We start from the raw sequence: 16,617 nt of genomic DNA, 5'->3' as shown, positions 1-16,617 counted from the left end.
AACAGTGAGAGAGAGAGAGACCACAGTAAATAAACAGTGAGAGAGAGAGAGAGAGACCGCAGTAAATAAACAGTGAGAGAGAGAGACCACAGTAAATAAACAGTGAGAGGGGGAACAGTGGAGAGTGTGAGAGAGAGAGAGAGAGAGAGAGAGAGAGAGACTACATAAATAAAAGAGAGAGAGACCACAGTAAATAAACAGTGAGAGGGGGAACAGTGGAGAGTGAGAGAGAGAGAGTGAGAGACACCATGATAAATAAACAGCTGGGGGAAGGGAGCTGGGCGAGAGGGACTGAGAGCAGAGATGGGGAGGAAGCGAACTTGTGATTGTGCTCAAGAGATTAGGGGGTGTTAAATGCTAAGTACAGTTAAAGAGGGTGAGTGATTGAGAAAGAGTGAGATAAAGTGAATGAAAGGAGGAGAGAGAGAGAGAATGAATGTGGGAAAGAGAGAGGGAAAGTGAGAGAGTGAAAAAGAATGGACACCTTCAAAATAGGCAGGAGAGAGAGATGGTGGAAGAGAGAGAGTAGGCAGTGAAAGAGAAGGGTAAGGAAGAGTGTGAGGGAGAGTGAGAAGGAGGGACGGGAAGTGGGAGAGACTGACAAAGAATGGACAAACTGAAGAGAGAGGTGACGAATAGAAAGGGAGAAGAGAGAGGGGGTGGGATGAGAAAGTGAGAAAGAGAGAGAATGCAACAGAGAGAGTGGGAAAGAGAGCACAAGAAAGCGAGAGGTGGCAGAGAAAAAGGAGGGAGACAGACGTGGAGATTTTCAGAAAGTGAAGCAGTGATCAAGAAATAAAGAGAGGACAGAAAATGAACGCAGAGAGAGGGTGAAGGAAAGAGAGAGTGCAAAAGCCAGGAGGAGGAAAGAGAGATGTGAGGTGAGGAGGGTGAGAGAGTGACAGAGGGGGAGTGAAAGAGAAAGGGAGAGATGCTGAGAGGATGGAAAAGGGATGGAGTATAATAAAAGGAGAGAGAGCGAAAAATGGGAAAGGGAGAGGAACAGAGATAAATCGAGAGAGAAAGTGAAGTGGATGGAGAAAGAGAGCACAGCACCAACGATAATCAACAAGTCAATAACGAGGAGGGGATGAGAGTGGAAATGAAGAAAAAGGAAAATTGGATGGAGTCTGGAATAGGAATGGGATTGGATGAAAGAGAAATAGGATAGGATAGGGAGAGAATTCTAGAAGGAGTTGGATGGGGGAAATGGGATGAATGAGAAAGGGAGGGGTTTGGAGGGAGAGAGGGTAGACCTGGTTTCGTGAATGGGAGCGAGTGAGGGAGAGGAAGTGATCGGGTGAGGATTCTTTCCTACCTGTGCAAACAATCCCTACAGAGCCGGGTGACTTACAGGTCTCTGTGACTCTGTGGCACTCCTTCAACTGAGCCTCACCATTGTGACATTTGACCGTGTGCTCCCACACTTTGGGAGTCATTTTGGGAAAGAAGTTGCCGTTCCCTATGGAGTGTAGGGAACCACAGTGCAGTTCCCTGCAGACGACAGCAGCCTCTGACTCGGAGAATCCTTGGGGACAGACGCTAACGTTTTGGAATGTCGTCAACTGCAATATGAGGTGTCCAGAGCAACGATTAGGACCATACTTGAGGTGAACTTGCCGAATTTCTACAACAACATAAACATTGGAATCATTTCCTTGGACATGCTCCTGATATGACTCCCTGCTGGGATAGGGTCACAACCCCACGGTCCCTGCTGGGATAGGGTACCCCTCACACAGCCCTGCTGGGATAGGGTACCCCTCACACAGCCCTGCTGGGATAGGGTCCCCCCACTCACAGTCCCTCCCGGGATAGGGTGCCACCTCACAGTTCCTGCTGGGATAGGGCCACAACCTCACAGTCCCTGCTGGGATACTGTTCCAACATCACAGTCCCTGCTGGGATAGGGCCCCACCTCACAGTCCCTGCTGGGATGGGGTCCCACGCACACAGTCCCTGCTGGGATAGGGTTCCACCTCACAGTCCCTGCTGGGATGGGGTCCCACGCACACAGTCCCTGCTGGGATAGGGTTCCACCTCACAGTCCCTGCTGGGATAGGGTTCTACTCGCATAGTCCCTGCTGGGATAGTGACTCTCACCCGCAGTCCCACCTCCACACCTCCTGCTGGCCCAGAACTCCATTTAGCAATGGCCCACTGAAATAGGGAAACAGTGACACTTCCGTTGGTGGGAAGTAGAGTCATCCTCATCTAGGGCTGGAGGATATCACACTGTTTATGGAGTTTTCTCTCTGTCGAGACTTCGCAATTTCCAAAAACCCCCTCCGGCCCCTACACCCCCTCCCTATCTCTGTAACCCCCCTACACCCCCTCCCTATCTCTGTAACCCCCCTACACCCCCTCCCTATCTCTGTAACCCCCTCCAGCCCCTCCCTATCTCTGTAACCCCCCTACACCCCCTCCCTATCTCTGTAACCCCCTCCAGCCCCTACACCCCCTCCCTATCTCTGTCACACCCTCCAGCCCCTACACCCCCTCCCTATCTCTGTAACCCCCTCCAGCCCCTACACCCCCTCCCTATCTCTGTAACCCCCTCCAGCCCCTACACTCCCTCCCTATCTCTGTAACCCCCTCCAGCCCCTACACCACCTCCCTATCTCTGTAACCCCCTCCACCCCCTACACCCCCTCCCTATCTCTGTAACCCCCTCCAGCCCCTACACCCCCTCCCTATCTCTGTAACCCCCTCCAGCCCCTACAGCCCCTCCCTATCTCTGTAACCCCCTAAACCCCCTACACCCCCTCCCTATCTCTGTAACCCCCTCCAGCCCCTACACCCCCCTCCCTATCTCTGTAACCCCCTCCAGCCCCTACACCCCCTCCCTATCTCTGTAACCCCCTCCAGCCCCTACACCCCCTCCCTATCTCTGTAACCCCCTCCAGCCCCTACACTGCTCCAACGTTCTGTATACACAACTTGGGGTTAAAATCTGAGCTGGGTGGCCAGCCCTCTGGAGAGCTTTGGGGGCAATCAGAGCCATCCTGTTGGCGCTATCACAATGCAAACTATGTCTGTGGTTGCCCACGTATCTGGCCCAGTGTTTGCCTCACCTCTTGCGATGTGTGGTGGTGTGACAGTTGGCATGGTGTAGGTACATGGCTCTGCAAACACAGAGAGGGAGATTAATTCAGAATACACCCAGGAACGCAACGCTGAGGCACGAGAGACCAACAAGATCAAACACACACACTTACTCGCACACCCATGCACACTCACATGTCCACATGCTCAATTGTACACATTCTCGCGATCACACACACATCTACACTCACTGATGCACTCACACACATGCATGTTCACCCATTTGCACACATCCTCACACACGAAAGCGCACACATTGACTCTCACACACTCATACGCTAGCACTCACCCGCTCGCACACAAACAGACGTTCTTACACACATACAAACGCACACAATCTTGCACCCACTCATACTCACACACACACACACTCACTTGCACATGCAAACATACATACACACATACACTAACACACATTCTCACTCACACACACACCCATTCACGCACACTCTCACTCACACCCACACACACTCACCTACACACACTCATTCACACACTCTCACTCACACCCACACTCATTCACACACCCACACTCATTCACACACACTCTCACTCACACCCACACTCATTCACACACTCTCACTCACGCCCACACACACTTGCACCCACACAAACTCACACACACACACTCACACACACGCTCACACCCACATATACACACTCGCTCACACTTACACAAACAAACACGCACTCGCTCACAAACACAAACTTGCTTGCACACACACACTCACAGACACACGCTCACACTCATGTTCAATCATTAGCACATTCACACTCAGACACAATAATTGACCGGTGAGATCCTTAGGGAGAGGGGCTGAACGCCTAGGGCTGTTTTCCCTGGAGTGTCGGAGGCTGAGGGGTGACCTTACAGAGGTTTATAAAATCATGAGGGACATGGATAGGGTAAATAGACAAAGTCTTTTCCCCCTGGGGTGGGGGAGTCCAGAACTAGAGGGGCATAGGTTTAGGGTGAGAGGGGAAAGGGAGCTAAGGGGTAACTTTTTCACCCAGAGGGTGGTACGTGTCTGGAATGAGCTGCCAGAGGAAGTGGTAGGGGCTGGTACAATGACAGCATTGAAAAGGTGGATGGGGACATGAATAGGAAGGGTTTAGAGGGAGATGGGCCAAGTGCTGGCAAATGGGACTAGATGAGGTTAGGATATCTGGGACAGCATGGAGGGGTTGGGCCGAAGGGTCTGTTTCTGTGCTGTATGACTCTATGATGCTGTGACAATGCGATTCTGGGGTAGTTGGGCTCATGATCATCTCAAACCGTAGAACAGCACGGGTCATCAAAGGAGGCCACTCAGCCCCTTCCCCAGCCTGTCCCACAGGGGGAACAGCAGGAGGCCATTCAGCCCCTTCCCCACCCTGTCCCACACACAGGGGGAACAGCAGGAGGCCATTCAGCCCCTTCCCCAGCCTGTCACACAGGGGGAACAGCAGGAGGCCATTCAGCCCCTTCCCCAGCCTGTCACACAGGGGGAACAACAGGAGGTCATTCAGCCCCTGTGTGTGTGTATGAGTGTGTGTGTGTCAGTGTATGAGTGTGTGAGTGTGTGTGTGTATGAATGTGTGTGTGTATATGAGTGTGTGTGAGTGTGTGAGTGTATGAGTGTGTGTGTGAGTGAGTATGTGTGAGTGTGTGTGTGTGTGAGTGTGTGTGTGAGTGTATGAGTGTGTGTGTGTATGAGTGTGTGTGTGTATGAGTGTGTGTGTGTATTTGTATGACTGTGTGTGAGTGTGAGTGTGAGTGTATGAGTGTGTGTGTATGAATGTGTGTGTGTGAGTGTGTGTGTGACTGTATGAGTGTGTGTGAGTGTGTGTATGTGTGTGTATGTGTGTGTGTATGAGTGTGTGTGTATGTGTGTGAGTGAGTGAGTGTGTGTGTGTGAGTGTGAGTGTATGAGTGTGTGAGTGTGTGTGTATGTGTGTGAGTGAGTGTGAGTGTGTGTGTGTGTGTATGAGTGTGTGAGTGTGTGTGAGTATGTGTGTATGTGTGTGTGTGTGTGAGTGTGTGAGTGTGTGTGTGTGAGTGTATGAGTGTGTGAGTGTGTGTGAGTGTGTGTGTATGTGTGTGAGTGAGTGTGAGTGTGTGTGTGTGTATGAGTGTGTGAGTGTGTGTGAGTGTGTGTGTATGTGTGTGTGTGTGTGAGTGTGTGAGTGTGTGTGTGTGAGTGTATGAGTGTGTGAGTGTGTGAGTGTGAGTGAGTGTGTGTGTGTGAGTGTGTGTGAGTGTGTGTGTGAGTGTGTGTGTGAATGTGTGTGTGAGAGTGTGAGTGTGTGAGTGTGTGTGAGTGTGTGTGTATGTGTGTGTGAGTGTGTGTGTGTGTGAGTGTGTGTGTGAGTGTGTGTGAGTGTGTGTGTGTGAGTGTGAGTGTGTGTGAGTGTGTGTGTATGTGTGTGTGAGTGTGTGTGTGGGTGAGTGTGTGTGTGTGTGTGTGAGTGTGTGTGTGTGTGTGAGTGTGAGTGTATGAGTGTGTGAGTGTGTGTGAGTGTATGTGTATGTGTGTGAGTGAGTGTGAGTGTGTGTGAGTGTGTGTGTGTGAGTGTGTGTGAGTGTATGAGTGTGTGTGTATGTGTGAGTGTGTGAGTGTGTGAGTGTGAGTGAGTGTGTGTGTGTGTGTGAGTGAGTGTGAGTGTGAGTGTGTGTGAGTGTGTGTGAGAGTGTGATAGACATTATAAGGAAATGTTTGCCCCGGCTCTAATACACTTGATCTGACAATGGAATTCCTTCCATGAAAACCACATTTGAATAATTCCTATGAACGAAACACAAAGAGGATACGAACCAGCTCGGGGGGTTGATGTGTCTGAAAAACAAAGTGAAACATCGATGAGAGTCTGACTCAGTGCAAAGTGAGGCTGTATCTTGTGAATGTACCAACAGCTGTGAGAGATTATTCCAGAGGAAAGACCCTTCGGTCCATCGCCTCTGTGCTGGTACACACGGACGTGAACAACTGAGTGACGACCCTAATATTTATGTATTATATCGCGAGGAATGATTGCGACCGAGTGAAATGGACACATTGTCTAATAACTGGCTGCTCAAGGTCCAATGACTACCATTGTTCAATTGCCCATCGAACCCCGACAGTGTGGGAGCAGGCCATTCAGCCCATTGAGTTCACACTGACCCCCCCCCTCCCCCACAAAAATAAACCATCCCCCCATGACCCACAGCCCTACCCGACCCCTGCAAACCTCCATTTCCCCCCCCCCCCCATTGGTTAATCCACCCTAACCTGTACATCCCTGAGCTTCCTGTGGATTATTATTATTGTTATCCATTACGTGGATCATTCACCAGAACTCGGGTGGAGTATCACAGGCCCAGTGCAGGCCCTTCGGCCCCTCGATGCTGTGCTGACCCAATCTGAAGCCGGTCTAACCTACACCATTCCATTCTCGTCCATGTGCCTATCCAGTGCCCATTTAAATGCCCTTCAGGTTGGCGAGTCTCCCACTGTTACAGGCAGTGTGTTCCACCCCCCCCCACCCCCACTACTCTCTGAGTAAAAAAAAACTCCCTCTGACATCTGTCCTATATCTATCACCCCCTCAGTTTAAAGCTCGTGCTGGCCTTCACCATCTGAGGGTAAAAGGCTCTCCCTGTCCAGCCGATCTAACCCTCGGATTATCTTACACGTCTCGATTAAGCCACCTCTCAACCTCCTTCTCTCTGACGAACACACGTCCCTCAGCCGATTCCCTCGTGAGACCGTCCCTCCAAGACCGGGCAACGTCCCGGAAAAATCTCCTCTGAAACCTTTCCAAAGCTTCCACCTCCTTCCTGCAACGCGGTGACCGGAACTGTGGGCAATACTCCAAGTGCGGCCGCACCAGGGCTTTGGACAGCTGCAGCCTGACCTCGTGGCTCCCAAACTCAGTCCCTCTCCCAATAAGAGCTAACGCACCGTCCACCTTCTGAACAACCCTCGAGGGGAAAGTGAGGACTGCAGATGCTGGAGATCAGAGCTGAAAATGTGTTGCTGGAAAAGCGCAGCAGGGCAGGCAGCATCCGAGGAGCAGGAGAAGGGATTCCTGAAGAAGGGCTGATGCCCGAAACGTCGATTCTCCTGTTCCTCGGATGCTGGATCCTTTGGAATTAGCCAAATGTGAGGATTACGGGTCAAACGGACATCGCAAAAACAAGAACCTCAATGGGAAAAAAAGAATTCCTTTCACAAAAATCGCCACTGAATAATCTCTACGGAAGGCAATGTGAAGGAGTTACGAACCTGCGAGTCGGAAAGCCGGAATACCTGGAAAACAAAATGAAACAGGAATGAGAACGCGGCTCAAGGGAATGCGAGATCTGAATATTGAGAATTTTATCAACAACTTAGAGGGGTCTATCACACAGAAAAGACAGTTCTGTGTATCGTCGCTGTGCTGGGACTCTCCCGGGACGTTGTGGCACAGGACTCTGGTAAAGGTTACAGCAGAAGGTTGTAGGTTCGTATCTCACTCGAGAAAGTCAAGTCTGGTAAAAATACCAAGGAGTGAAACTATCAAGGAGAGTGGGCACTGTTGGAGGGTCAGTGCTGAGGGAGTGGGCACTGTCGGAGGGTCGGTGCTGTGGGAGTGGGCACTGTCGGAGGGTCAGTGCTGAGGGAGTGGGCACTGTCGGAGGGTCGGTGCTGAGGGAGTGGGCACTGTCGGAGGGTCAGTGCTGAGGGAGTGGGCACTGTCGGAGGGTCAGTGCTGAGGGATTAGGCACTGTCGGAGGGTCAGTGCTGAGGAGTGGGCACTGTCAGAGGGTCAGTGCTGAGGGAGTGGGCACTGTCGCAGGGTCAGTGCCGAGGGAGTGGGCACTGTCAGAGGGTCAGTGCTGAGGGAGTGGGCACTGTCGAAGGGTCAGTGCTGAGGGAGTGGGCACTGTCGGAGGGTCAGTACTGAGGGAGTGGGCACTGTCGGAGGGTCAGTGCTGAGGGTGTGGGCACCGTCGGAGGGTCACTGCTGAGGGAGTGCCGCACTGTCGGAGGGTCAGTGCTGAGGGATTGGGCACTGTTGGAGGGTCAGTGCTGAGGGAGTGCCGCACTGTCGGAGGGTCAGTGCTGAGGGAGTGGTCACTGTCGTAGGTTCAGTGCTGAGGGTGTGGACACTGTCGGAGGGGTCAGTGCTGAGGGAGTGCCGCACTTTCGAAGGGTCAGTGCTGAGGGAGTGGACACTGTCAGAGGGTCAGTGCTGAGGGAGAGGGCACTGTCGGAGGGTCTGTGCTGAGGGAGAGGGCACTTCAGAGGGTCAGTGCGGAGGGAGTGGGCACTGTCGGAGGGTCAGTGCTGAGGGAGTGGGCACTGTCGGAGGGTCAATGCTGAGGGAGTGGGCCCTGTCGGAGGGTCAGTGCTGAGGGAGTAGGCACTGTCGAAGGGTCAGTGCTGAGGGAGTGCCACACTGTCGGAGGGTCAGTGCTGAGGGAGTGGGTTCTGTCGGAGGGTCAGTGCTGAGGGAGTGGGCACTGTCGGAGGGTCAGTTCTGAGGGAGTGGGCACTGTCGGAGGGTCAGTGCTGAGGGAGAGGGCACTGTCGCAGGGTCAGTGCTGAGGGAGAGGGCACTGTCGGAGGGTCAGTGCTGAGGGAGAGGGCACTGTCGGAGGGGTCAGTGCTGAGGGAGTGCCGCACTGTCGAAGGGGTCAGTGCTGAGGGAGAGGGCACTGTCGGAGGGTCAGTGCTGAGGGGGTGGGCACTGTCGTAGGTTCAGTGCTGAGGGTGTGGACACTGTCGGAGGGGTCAGTGCTGAGGGAGTGCCGCACTGTCGAAGGGTCAGTGCTGAGGGAGTGGACACTGTCAGAGGGTCAGTGCTGAGGGAGAGGGCACTGTCGGAGGGTCTGTGCTGAGGGAGAGGGCACTTCAGAGGGTCAGTGCTGAGGGAGTGGGCACTGTCGGAGGGTCAGTGCTGAGGGAGTGGGCACTGTCAGAGGGTCAATGCTGAGGGAGTGGGCCCTGTCGGAGGGTCAGTGCTGAGGGAGTAGGCACTGTCGGAGGGTCAGTGCTGAGGGAGTGCCGCACTGTCGGAGGGTCAGTGCTGAGGGAGTGGGTTCTGTCGGAGGGTCAGTGCTGAGGGAGTGGGCACTGTCGGAGGGTCAGTTCTGAGGGAGTGGGCACTGTCGGAGGGTCAGTGCTGAGGGAGAGGGCAGTGCCGGAGGGTCAGTGCTGAGGGAGTGGGCACTGTCGGAGGGTCAGTGCTGAGGGAGTGTGCACTGTCGGAGGGTCAGTGCTGAGGGAGTGGGCACTGTCGGAGGGTCAGTGCTGAGGGAGTGCCGCACTGTCGGAGGGTCAGTGCTGAGGGAGTGGGTTCTGTCGGAGGGTCAGTGCTGAGGGAGTGGGCACTGTCGGAGGGTCAGTTCTGAGGGAGTGGGCACTGTCGGAGGGTCAGTGCTGAGGGAGAGGGCACTTTCGCAGGGTCAGTGCTGAGGGAGAGGGCACTGTCGGAGGGTCAGTGCTGAGGGAGAGAGCACTGTCAGAGGGTCAGTCCTGAGGGAGAGGGCTCTGTCGGAGGGTCAGTGCTGAGGGAGTGGGCACTGTCGGAGGGTCAGTGCTGAGGGAGTGGGCACTGTCGTAGGTTCAGTGCTGAGGGTGTGGACACTGTCGGAGGGGTCAGTGCTGAGGGAGTGCCGCACTGTCGAAGGGTCAGTGCTGAGGGAGTGGACACTGTCGGAGGGTCAGTGCTGAGGGAGTGAGCACTGTCGGAGGGTCAGTGCTGAGGGAGTGGGTTCTGTCGGAGGGTCAGTGCTGAGGGAGTGGGCACTGTCGGAGGGTCAGTTCTGAGGGAGTGGGCACTGTCGGAGGGTCAGTGCTGAGGGAGAGGGCACTGTCGCAGGGTCAGTGCTGAGGGAGAGGGCACTGTCGGAGGGTCAGTGCTGAGGGAGAGAGCACTGTCAGAGGGTCAGTCCTGAGGGAGAGGGCACTGTCGGAGGGTCAGTGCTGAGGGTGTGGACACTGTCAGAGGGTCAGTGCTGAGGGAGAGGGCACTGTCGGAGGGTCTGTGCTGAGGGAGAGGGCACTTCAGAGGGTCAGTGCTGAGGGAGTGGGCACTGTCGGAGGGTCAGTGCTGAGGGAGTGGGCACTGTCGGAGGGTCAATGCTGAGGGAGTGGGCCCTGTCGGAGGGTCAGTGCTGAGGGAGTAGGCACTGTCGGAGGGTCAGTGCTGAGGGAGTGCCGCACTGTCGGAGGGTCAGTGCTGAGGGAGTGGGTTCTGTCGGAGGGTCAGTGCTGAGGGAGTGGGCACTGTCGGAGGGTCAGTTCTGAGGGAGTGGGCACTGTCGGAGGGTCAGTGCTGAGGGAGAGGGCACTGTCGGAGGGTCAGTGCTGAGGGAGTGGGCACTGTCGGAGGGTCAGTGCTGAGGGAGTGGGCACTGTCGGAGGGTCAGTGCCGAGGGAGTGGGCATTGTCAGAGGGTCAGTGCTGAGGGAGTGGGCACTGTCAGAGGGTCAGTGCTGAGGGTGTGGGCACCGTCGGAGGGTCACTGCTGAGGGAGTGCCGCACTGTCGGAGGGTCAGTGCTGAGGGATTGGGCACTGTTGGAGGGTCAGTGCTGAGGGAGTGCCGCACTGTCGGAGGGTCAGTGCTGAGGGAGTGGTCACTGTCGTAGGTTCAGTGCTGAGGGTGTGGACACTGTCGGAGGGGTCAGTGCTGAGGGAGTGCCGCACTGTCGAAGGGTCAGTGCTGAGGGAGTGGACACTGTCAGAGGGTCAGTGCTGAGGGAGAGGACACTGTCGGAGGGTCTGTGCTGAGGGAGAGGGCACTTCAGAGGGTCAGTGCTGATGGAGTGGGCACTGTCGGAGGGTCAGTGCTGAGGGAGTGGGCACTGTCGGAGGGTCAATGCTGAGGGAGTGGGCCCTGTCGGAGGGTCAGTGCTGAGGGAGTAGGCACTGTAGGAGGGTCAGTGCTGAGGGAGAGGGCACTGTCGCAGGGTCTGTGCTGAGGGAGAGGGCACTGTCGGAGGGTCAGTGCTGAGGGAGAGAGCACTGTCAGAGGGTCAGTCCTGAGGGAGAGGGCACTGTCGGAGGGTCAGTGCTGAGGGAGTGGGCACTGTCGGAGGGTCAGTGCTGAGGGTGTGGACACTGTCGGAGGGGTCAGTGCTGAGGGAGTGCCGCACTGACGAAGGGTCAGTGCTGAGGGAGTGGACACTGTCAGAGGGTCAGTGCTGAGGGAGAGGGCACTGTCGGAGGGTCTGTGCTGAGGGAGAGGGCACTTCAGAGGGTCAGTGCTGAGGGAGTGGGCACTGTCGGAGGGTCAATGCTGAGGGTGTGGGCCCTGTCGGAGGGTCAGTGCTGAGGGAGTAGGCACTGTCGGAGGGTCAGTGCTGAGGTAGTGCCGCACTGTCGGAGGGTCAGTGCTGAGGGAGTGGGTTCTGTCGGAGGGTCAGTGCTGAGGGAGTGGGCACTGTCGGAGGGTCAGTTCTGAGGGAGTGGGCACTGTCGGAGGGTCAGTGCTGAGGGAGAGGGCACTGTCGGAGGGTCAGTGCTGAGGGAGTGGGCACTGTCGGAGGGTCAGTGCTGAGGGAGTTGGCACTGTCGGAGGGTCAGTGCCGAGGGAGAGGGCACTGTCAGAGGGTCAGTGCTGAGGGTGTGGGCATCGTCGGAGGGTCACTGCTGAGGGAGTGCCGCACTGTCGGAGGGTCAGTGCTGAGGGAGTGGGCACTGTCGGAGGGTCAGTGCTGAGGGATTGGGCACTGTTGGAGGGTCAGTGCTGAGGGAGTGCCGCACTGTCGGAGGGTCAGTGCTGAGGGAGTGGTCACTGTCGTAGGTTCAGTGCTGAGGGTGTGGACACTGTCGGAGGGGTCAGTGCTGAGGGAGTGCCGCACTGTCGAAGGGTCAGTGCTGAGGGAGTGGACACTGTCAGAGGGTCAGTGCTGAGGGAGAGGGCACTTCAGAGGGTCAGTGCTGAGGGAGTGGGCACTGTCGGAGGGTTAGTGCTGAGGGAGTGGGCACTGTCGGAGGGTTAGTGCTGAGGGAGTGCCGCACTGTCGGAGGGTCAGTGCTGAGGGAGTGGGTTCTGTCGGAGGGTCAGTGCTGAGGGAGTGGGCACTGTCGGAGGGTCAGTTCTGAGGGAGTGGGCACTGTCGGAGGGTCAGTGCTGAGGGAGAGGGCACTGTCGCAGGGTCAGTGCTGAGGGAGTGGGCACTGTCGGAGGGTTAGTGCTGAGGGAGTGCCGCACTGTCGGAGGGTCAGTGCTGAGGGAGTGGGTTCTGTCGGAGGGTCAGTGCTGAGGGAGTGGGCACTGTCGGAGGGTCAGTTCTGAGGGAGTGGGCACTGTCGGAGGGTCAGTGCTGAGGGAGAGGGCACTGTCGCAGGGTCAGTGCTGAGGGAGAGGGCACTGTCGGAGGGTCAGTGCTGAGGGAGAGAGCACTGTCAGAGGGTCAGTCCTGAGGGAGAGGGCACTGTCGGAGGGTCAGTGCTGAGGGAGTGGACACTGTTGGAGGGGTCAGTGCTGAGGGAGTGCCCCACTGTCGAAGGGTCAGTGCTGAGGGAGTGGACACTGTCAGAGGGTCAGTGCTGAGGGAGAGTGCACTGTCGAGGGTCAGTGCTGAGGGAGTGGGCACTGTTGGAGGGTCAATGCTGAGGGAGTGGGCCCTGTCGGAGGGTCAGTGCTGAGGGAGTAGGCACTGTCGGAGGGTCAGTGCTGAGGGAGTGCCGCACTGTCGAAGGGTCAGTGCTGAGGGAATGGGTTCTGTCGGAGGGTCAGTGCTGAGGGAGTGGGCACTGTCGGAGGGTCAGTTCTGAGGGAGTGGGCACTGTCGGAGGGTCAGTGCTGAGGGAGAGGGCACTGTCGCAGGGTCAGTGCTGAGGGAGAGGGCACTGTCGGAGGGTCAGTGCTGAGGGAGAGAGCACTGTCAGAGGGTCAGTCCTGAGGGAGAGGGCACTGTCGGATGGTCAGTGCTGAGGGAGTGGTCACTGTCGGAGGGTCAGTGCTGAGGGGGTGGGCACTGTCGGAGAGTCAGTGCTGAGGGAGTGGGCACTGTCGGAGGGTCAGTGCTGAGGGAGTGCCGCATTGTCGGAGGGTCAGTGCTGAGGGAGTGGGCACTGTCGGAGGGTCAGTGCTGAGGGGTTGGGCACTGTCGGAGAGTCAGTGCCGAGGGAGTGGGCACTGTCGGAGGGTCAGTGCTGCGGGAGTGGACACTGTCAGAGGGTCAGTGCTGAGGGAGAGGGCACTGTCGGAGGGGCTGTGCTGAGGGAGAGGGCACTGTCGGAGGGTCAGTGCTGAGGGAGTGGGCACTGTCGTAGGTTCAGTGTTGAGGAAGTGGGCACTGTCAGAGGGTCAATGCTGAGGGAGTGGGCTCTGTCGGAGGGTCGGTGCTGAGGGAGTGGGCACTGTCGGGGGGTCAGTTCTGAGGGAGTGGGCACTGTCGGAGGGTCAGTGCTGAGGGAGAGGACACTGTCGGAGGGTCAGTGCTGAGGGAGAGGGCACTGTCGCAGGGTCAGTGCTGAGGGAGAGAGCACTGTCGGAGGGTCAGTCCTGAGGGAGAGGGCACTGTCGGAGGGTCAGTGCTGAGGGAGTGGACACTGTCGGAGGGTCAATGCTGAGGGAGAGGGCACTCTCGGAGGGTCAGTGCTGAGGCAGTGGGCCCTGTCAGAGGGTCAGTGCTGAGCGAGTGGGCACTGTCGTAGGTTCAGTGCTGAGGATGTGGGCACTGTCAGAGGGTCAATGCTGAGGGAGTGGGCCCTGTCGGAGGGTCAGTGCTGAGTGAGTGGGCCCTGTCGGAGGGTCAGTGCTGAGTGAGTGGGCCCTGTCGGAGGGTCAGTGCTGAGGGAGTGAGCCCTGTCGGAGGGTCAGTGCTGAGGGAGTGGGCACTGTCGGAGGGTCAGTGCTGAGGGAGTGGGCACAGTCAGAGGGTCAATGCTGAGGGAGAGGGCACTGTCGGAGGGTCAGTGCTGAGGGAGTGGGCAATGTCGGAGGGTCAGTGCTGAGGGAGTGGGCACTGTCGGAGGGTCAGTGCTGAGGGAGTGGGCCCTGTCGGAGGGTCAGTGCTGAGTGAGTGGGCACTGTCGGAGGGTCAGTGCTGAGGATGTGGGCACTGTCAGAGGGTCAATGCTGAGGGAGTGGGCCCTGTCGGAGGGTCAGTGCTGAGGGAGTGGGCACTGTCGGAGAGTCAGTGCTGAGGGAGTGGGCACTGTCGGAGGGTCAGTGCTGAGGGAGTGGGCACTGTCGGAGGGTCAGTGCTGAGGGAGTGGACACTGTCGGAGGGTCAGTGCTGAGGGAGTGGGCCCTGTCGGAGGGTCAGTGCTGAGGGAGTGGGCTCTGTCGGAGGGTCAGTGCTGTGGGAGTGGGCTCTGTCGGAGGGTCAGTGCTGAGGGAGGGTCAGTGCTGAGGGAGTGGGCCCTGTCGGAGGGTCATTGCTGAGGGAGTGGGCACTGTCGGAGGGTCAGTGCTGAGGGAGTGGGCACTGTCGGAGGGTCAGTGCTGAGGGAGTGGGCACTGTCGGAGGGTCAGTGCTGAGGGAGCGGGCACTGTCGGAGGGTCAGTGCTGAGGGAGAGGGCACTGTCGGAGGGTCAGTGCTGAGTGAGTGGGCCCTGTCGGAGGGTCAGTGCTGAGGGAGTGGGCACTGTCGGAGGGTCAGTGCTGAGGGGAGTGGGCACTGTCGGAGGGTCAGTGCTGAGTGAGTGGGCCCTGTCGGAGGGTCAGTGCTGAGTGAGTGGGCACTGTCGGAGGGTCAGTGATGAGGGAGCGGGCACTGTCGGAGGGTCAGTACTGAAGGAGTGCTGCACTGACGGAGGGTCAGTGCTGTGGGAGTGGGCACTGTCGGAGGGTCAGTGCTGAGGGAGTGGACACTGTTGAACGGTCAGTGCTGAGGGAGTGGGCACTGTCAGAGGGTCAATGCTGAGGGAGTGGGCCCTGTCCGAGGGTCAGTGCTGAGGGAGTGGGCACTGTCGGAGGGTCAGTGCTGAGTGAGTGGGCCCTGTCGGAGGGTCAGTGCTGAGTGAGTGGGCACTGTCGGAGGGTCAGTGCTGAGGGAGTGGGCACTGTCGGAGGGTCAGTGCTGAGGGAGTGGGCCCTGTCGGAGGGTCAGTGCTGAGTGAGTGGGCCCTGTCGGAGGGTCAGTGCTGAGTGAGTGGGCCCTGTCGGAGGGTCAGTGCTGAGGGAGTGGGCCCTGTCGGAGGGTCAGTGCTGAGGGAGTGGGCACTGTCAGAGGGTCAGTGCTGGGGGAGTGCGCACTGTCTGAGGGTCAGTGCTGAGGGAGTGGGCCCTGTCGGAGGGTCAGTGCTGAGTGAGTGGGCCCTGTCGGAGGGTCAGTGCTGAGTGAGTGGGCCCTGTCGGAGGGTCAGTGCTGAGGGAGTGGGCACTGTCGGAGGGTCAGTGCTGAGGGAGTGGGCCCTGTCGGAGGGTCAGTGCTGAGTGAGTGGGCCCTGTCGGAGGGTCAGTGCTGAGTGAGTGGGCCCTGTCGGAGGGTCAGTGCTGAGGGAGTGGGCCCTGTCGGAGGGTCAGTGCTGAGGGAGTGGGCACTGTCAGAGGGTCAGTGCTGGGGGAGTGCGCACTGTCTGAGGGTCAGTGCTGAGGGAGTGGGCCCTGTCGGAGGGTCAGTGCTGAGTGAGTGGGCCCTGTCGGAGGGTCAGTGCTGAGTGAGTGGGCCCTGTCGGAGGGTCAGTGCTGAGTGAGTGGGCCCTGTCGGAGGGTCAGTGCTGAGGGAGTGGGCACTGTCGGAGGGTCAGTGCTGAGGGAGTGGGCCCTGTCGGAGGGTCAGTGCTGAGGGACTGGGCACTGATTTTTTTCACACTGCTCCTGACTGCGTTTGCAGGTAATTTGAGTATCATTTGGTAACAAAGGCAAGACGTGAAAAAATATACCAATCGGTTGTTCATGAAAACATGTCCAAACATTAAATCAAACAAGATAAGACATCCTCTATTTTTGAGCTGATCTGTTGAGAGTTGCCCTGTGTCTCAATGTTAACCCCTTAATCACGTACAGAAATTCACTTCACTTTGCAAACATGGTCCAATACAGTCCTGTGTCAGTGCGAAATCTTCGGAACTGCAGCCAAATTCCGATTTTTATTCATTCTTCTGTACTGACCTGCTTCGGTAACCGTGTCGGTATATGAAGACTTCTTTATGAATCAGGGTCAGTGCGCGTTAGTAGGCTGCAGCTTTTCATATTTCTTGTGCAAACTCCACACAGACTATCGCCCGCCCCCCCGCCAAGGGTGGGATTGAACCAGGGACCCTGGCGCTGTGAGGCAGCAGTGCTAACCACTGAGACACCCCGTTGCCCTTTATTTTAGTTTAAAATTTAATTTTTCTATTGGCAACACATCCACAAACATCCACTCCCTCGATCACCAATCCCACACGCACACATTCATGTTGGGTTTGAACCCTGTCAACAACCCAAGAATTGGCTTGTTGTGTGCTTGCTGGGGGTAGTGTGGTTGAACCGTCTAAGGTGCTGGATTTAAGCTCCAGTCGCCATTGAGTTGTGGGTTCCACGCCTGAAGCCCCCGATTTTATTTTTAAATTAGATACGGCCATGACTTCGAAAGTACTTTATTGGCTGCAATGAATAA

At 57.1% G+C, this 16,617-nt stretch overlaps 1 protein-coding gene across 1 annotated transcript in view; it reads right to left on the bottom strand.

Moving 5' to 3' along the window:
• Positions 1-16,617, bottom strand: part of LOC140468497 (scavenger receptor cysteine-rich type 1 protein M130-like) — a 47,324-nt gene that overhangs the window by 14,299 nt on the left and 16,408 nt on the right. Inside the window, 4 exon segments of the mRNA XM_072564576.1 lie at positions 1,319-1,627; positions 3,075-3,125; positions 5,901-5,921; positions 7,353-7,376. Of these exon segments, the coding sequence (XP_072420677.1) occupies positions 1,319-1,627; positions 3,075-3,125; positions 5,901-5,921; positions 7,353-7,376 (405 nt within the window).

The sequence above is a fragment of the Chiloscyllium punctatum genome, chromosome 47 (assembly GCF_047496795.1).
Source record: "Chiloscyllium punctatum isolate Juve2018m chromosome 47, sChiPun1.3, whole genome shotgun sequence".
Lineage (NCBI taxonomy): Eukaryota > Metazoa > Chordata > Chondrichthyes > Orectolobiformes > Hemiscylliidae > Chiloscyllium > Chiloscyllium punctatum.
This window is presented reverse-complemented; position numbering and strand designations above follow the sequence as displayed.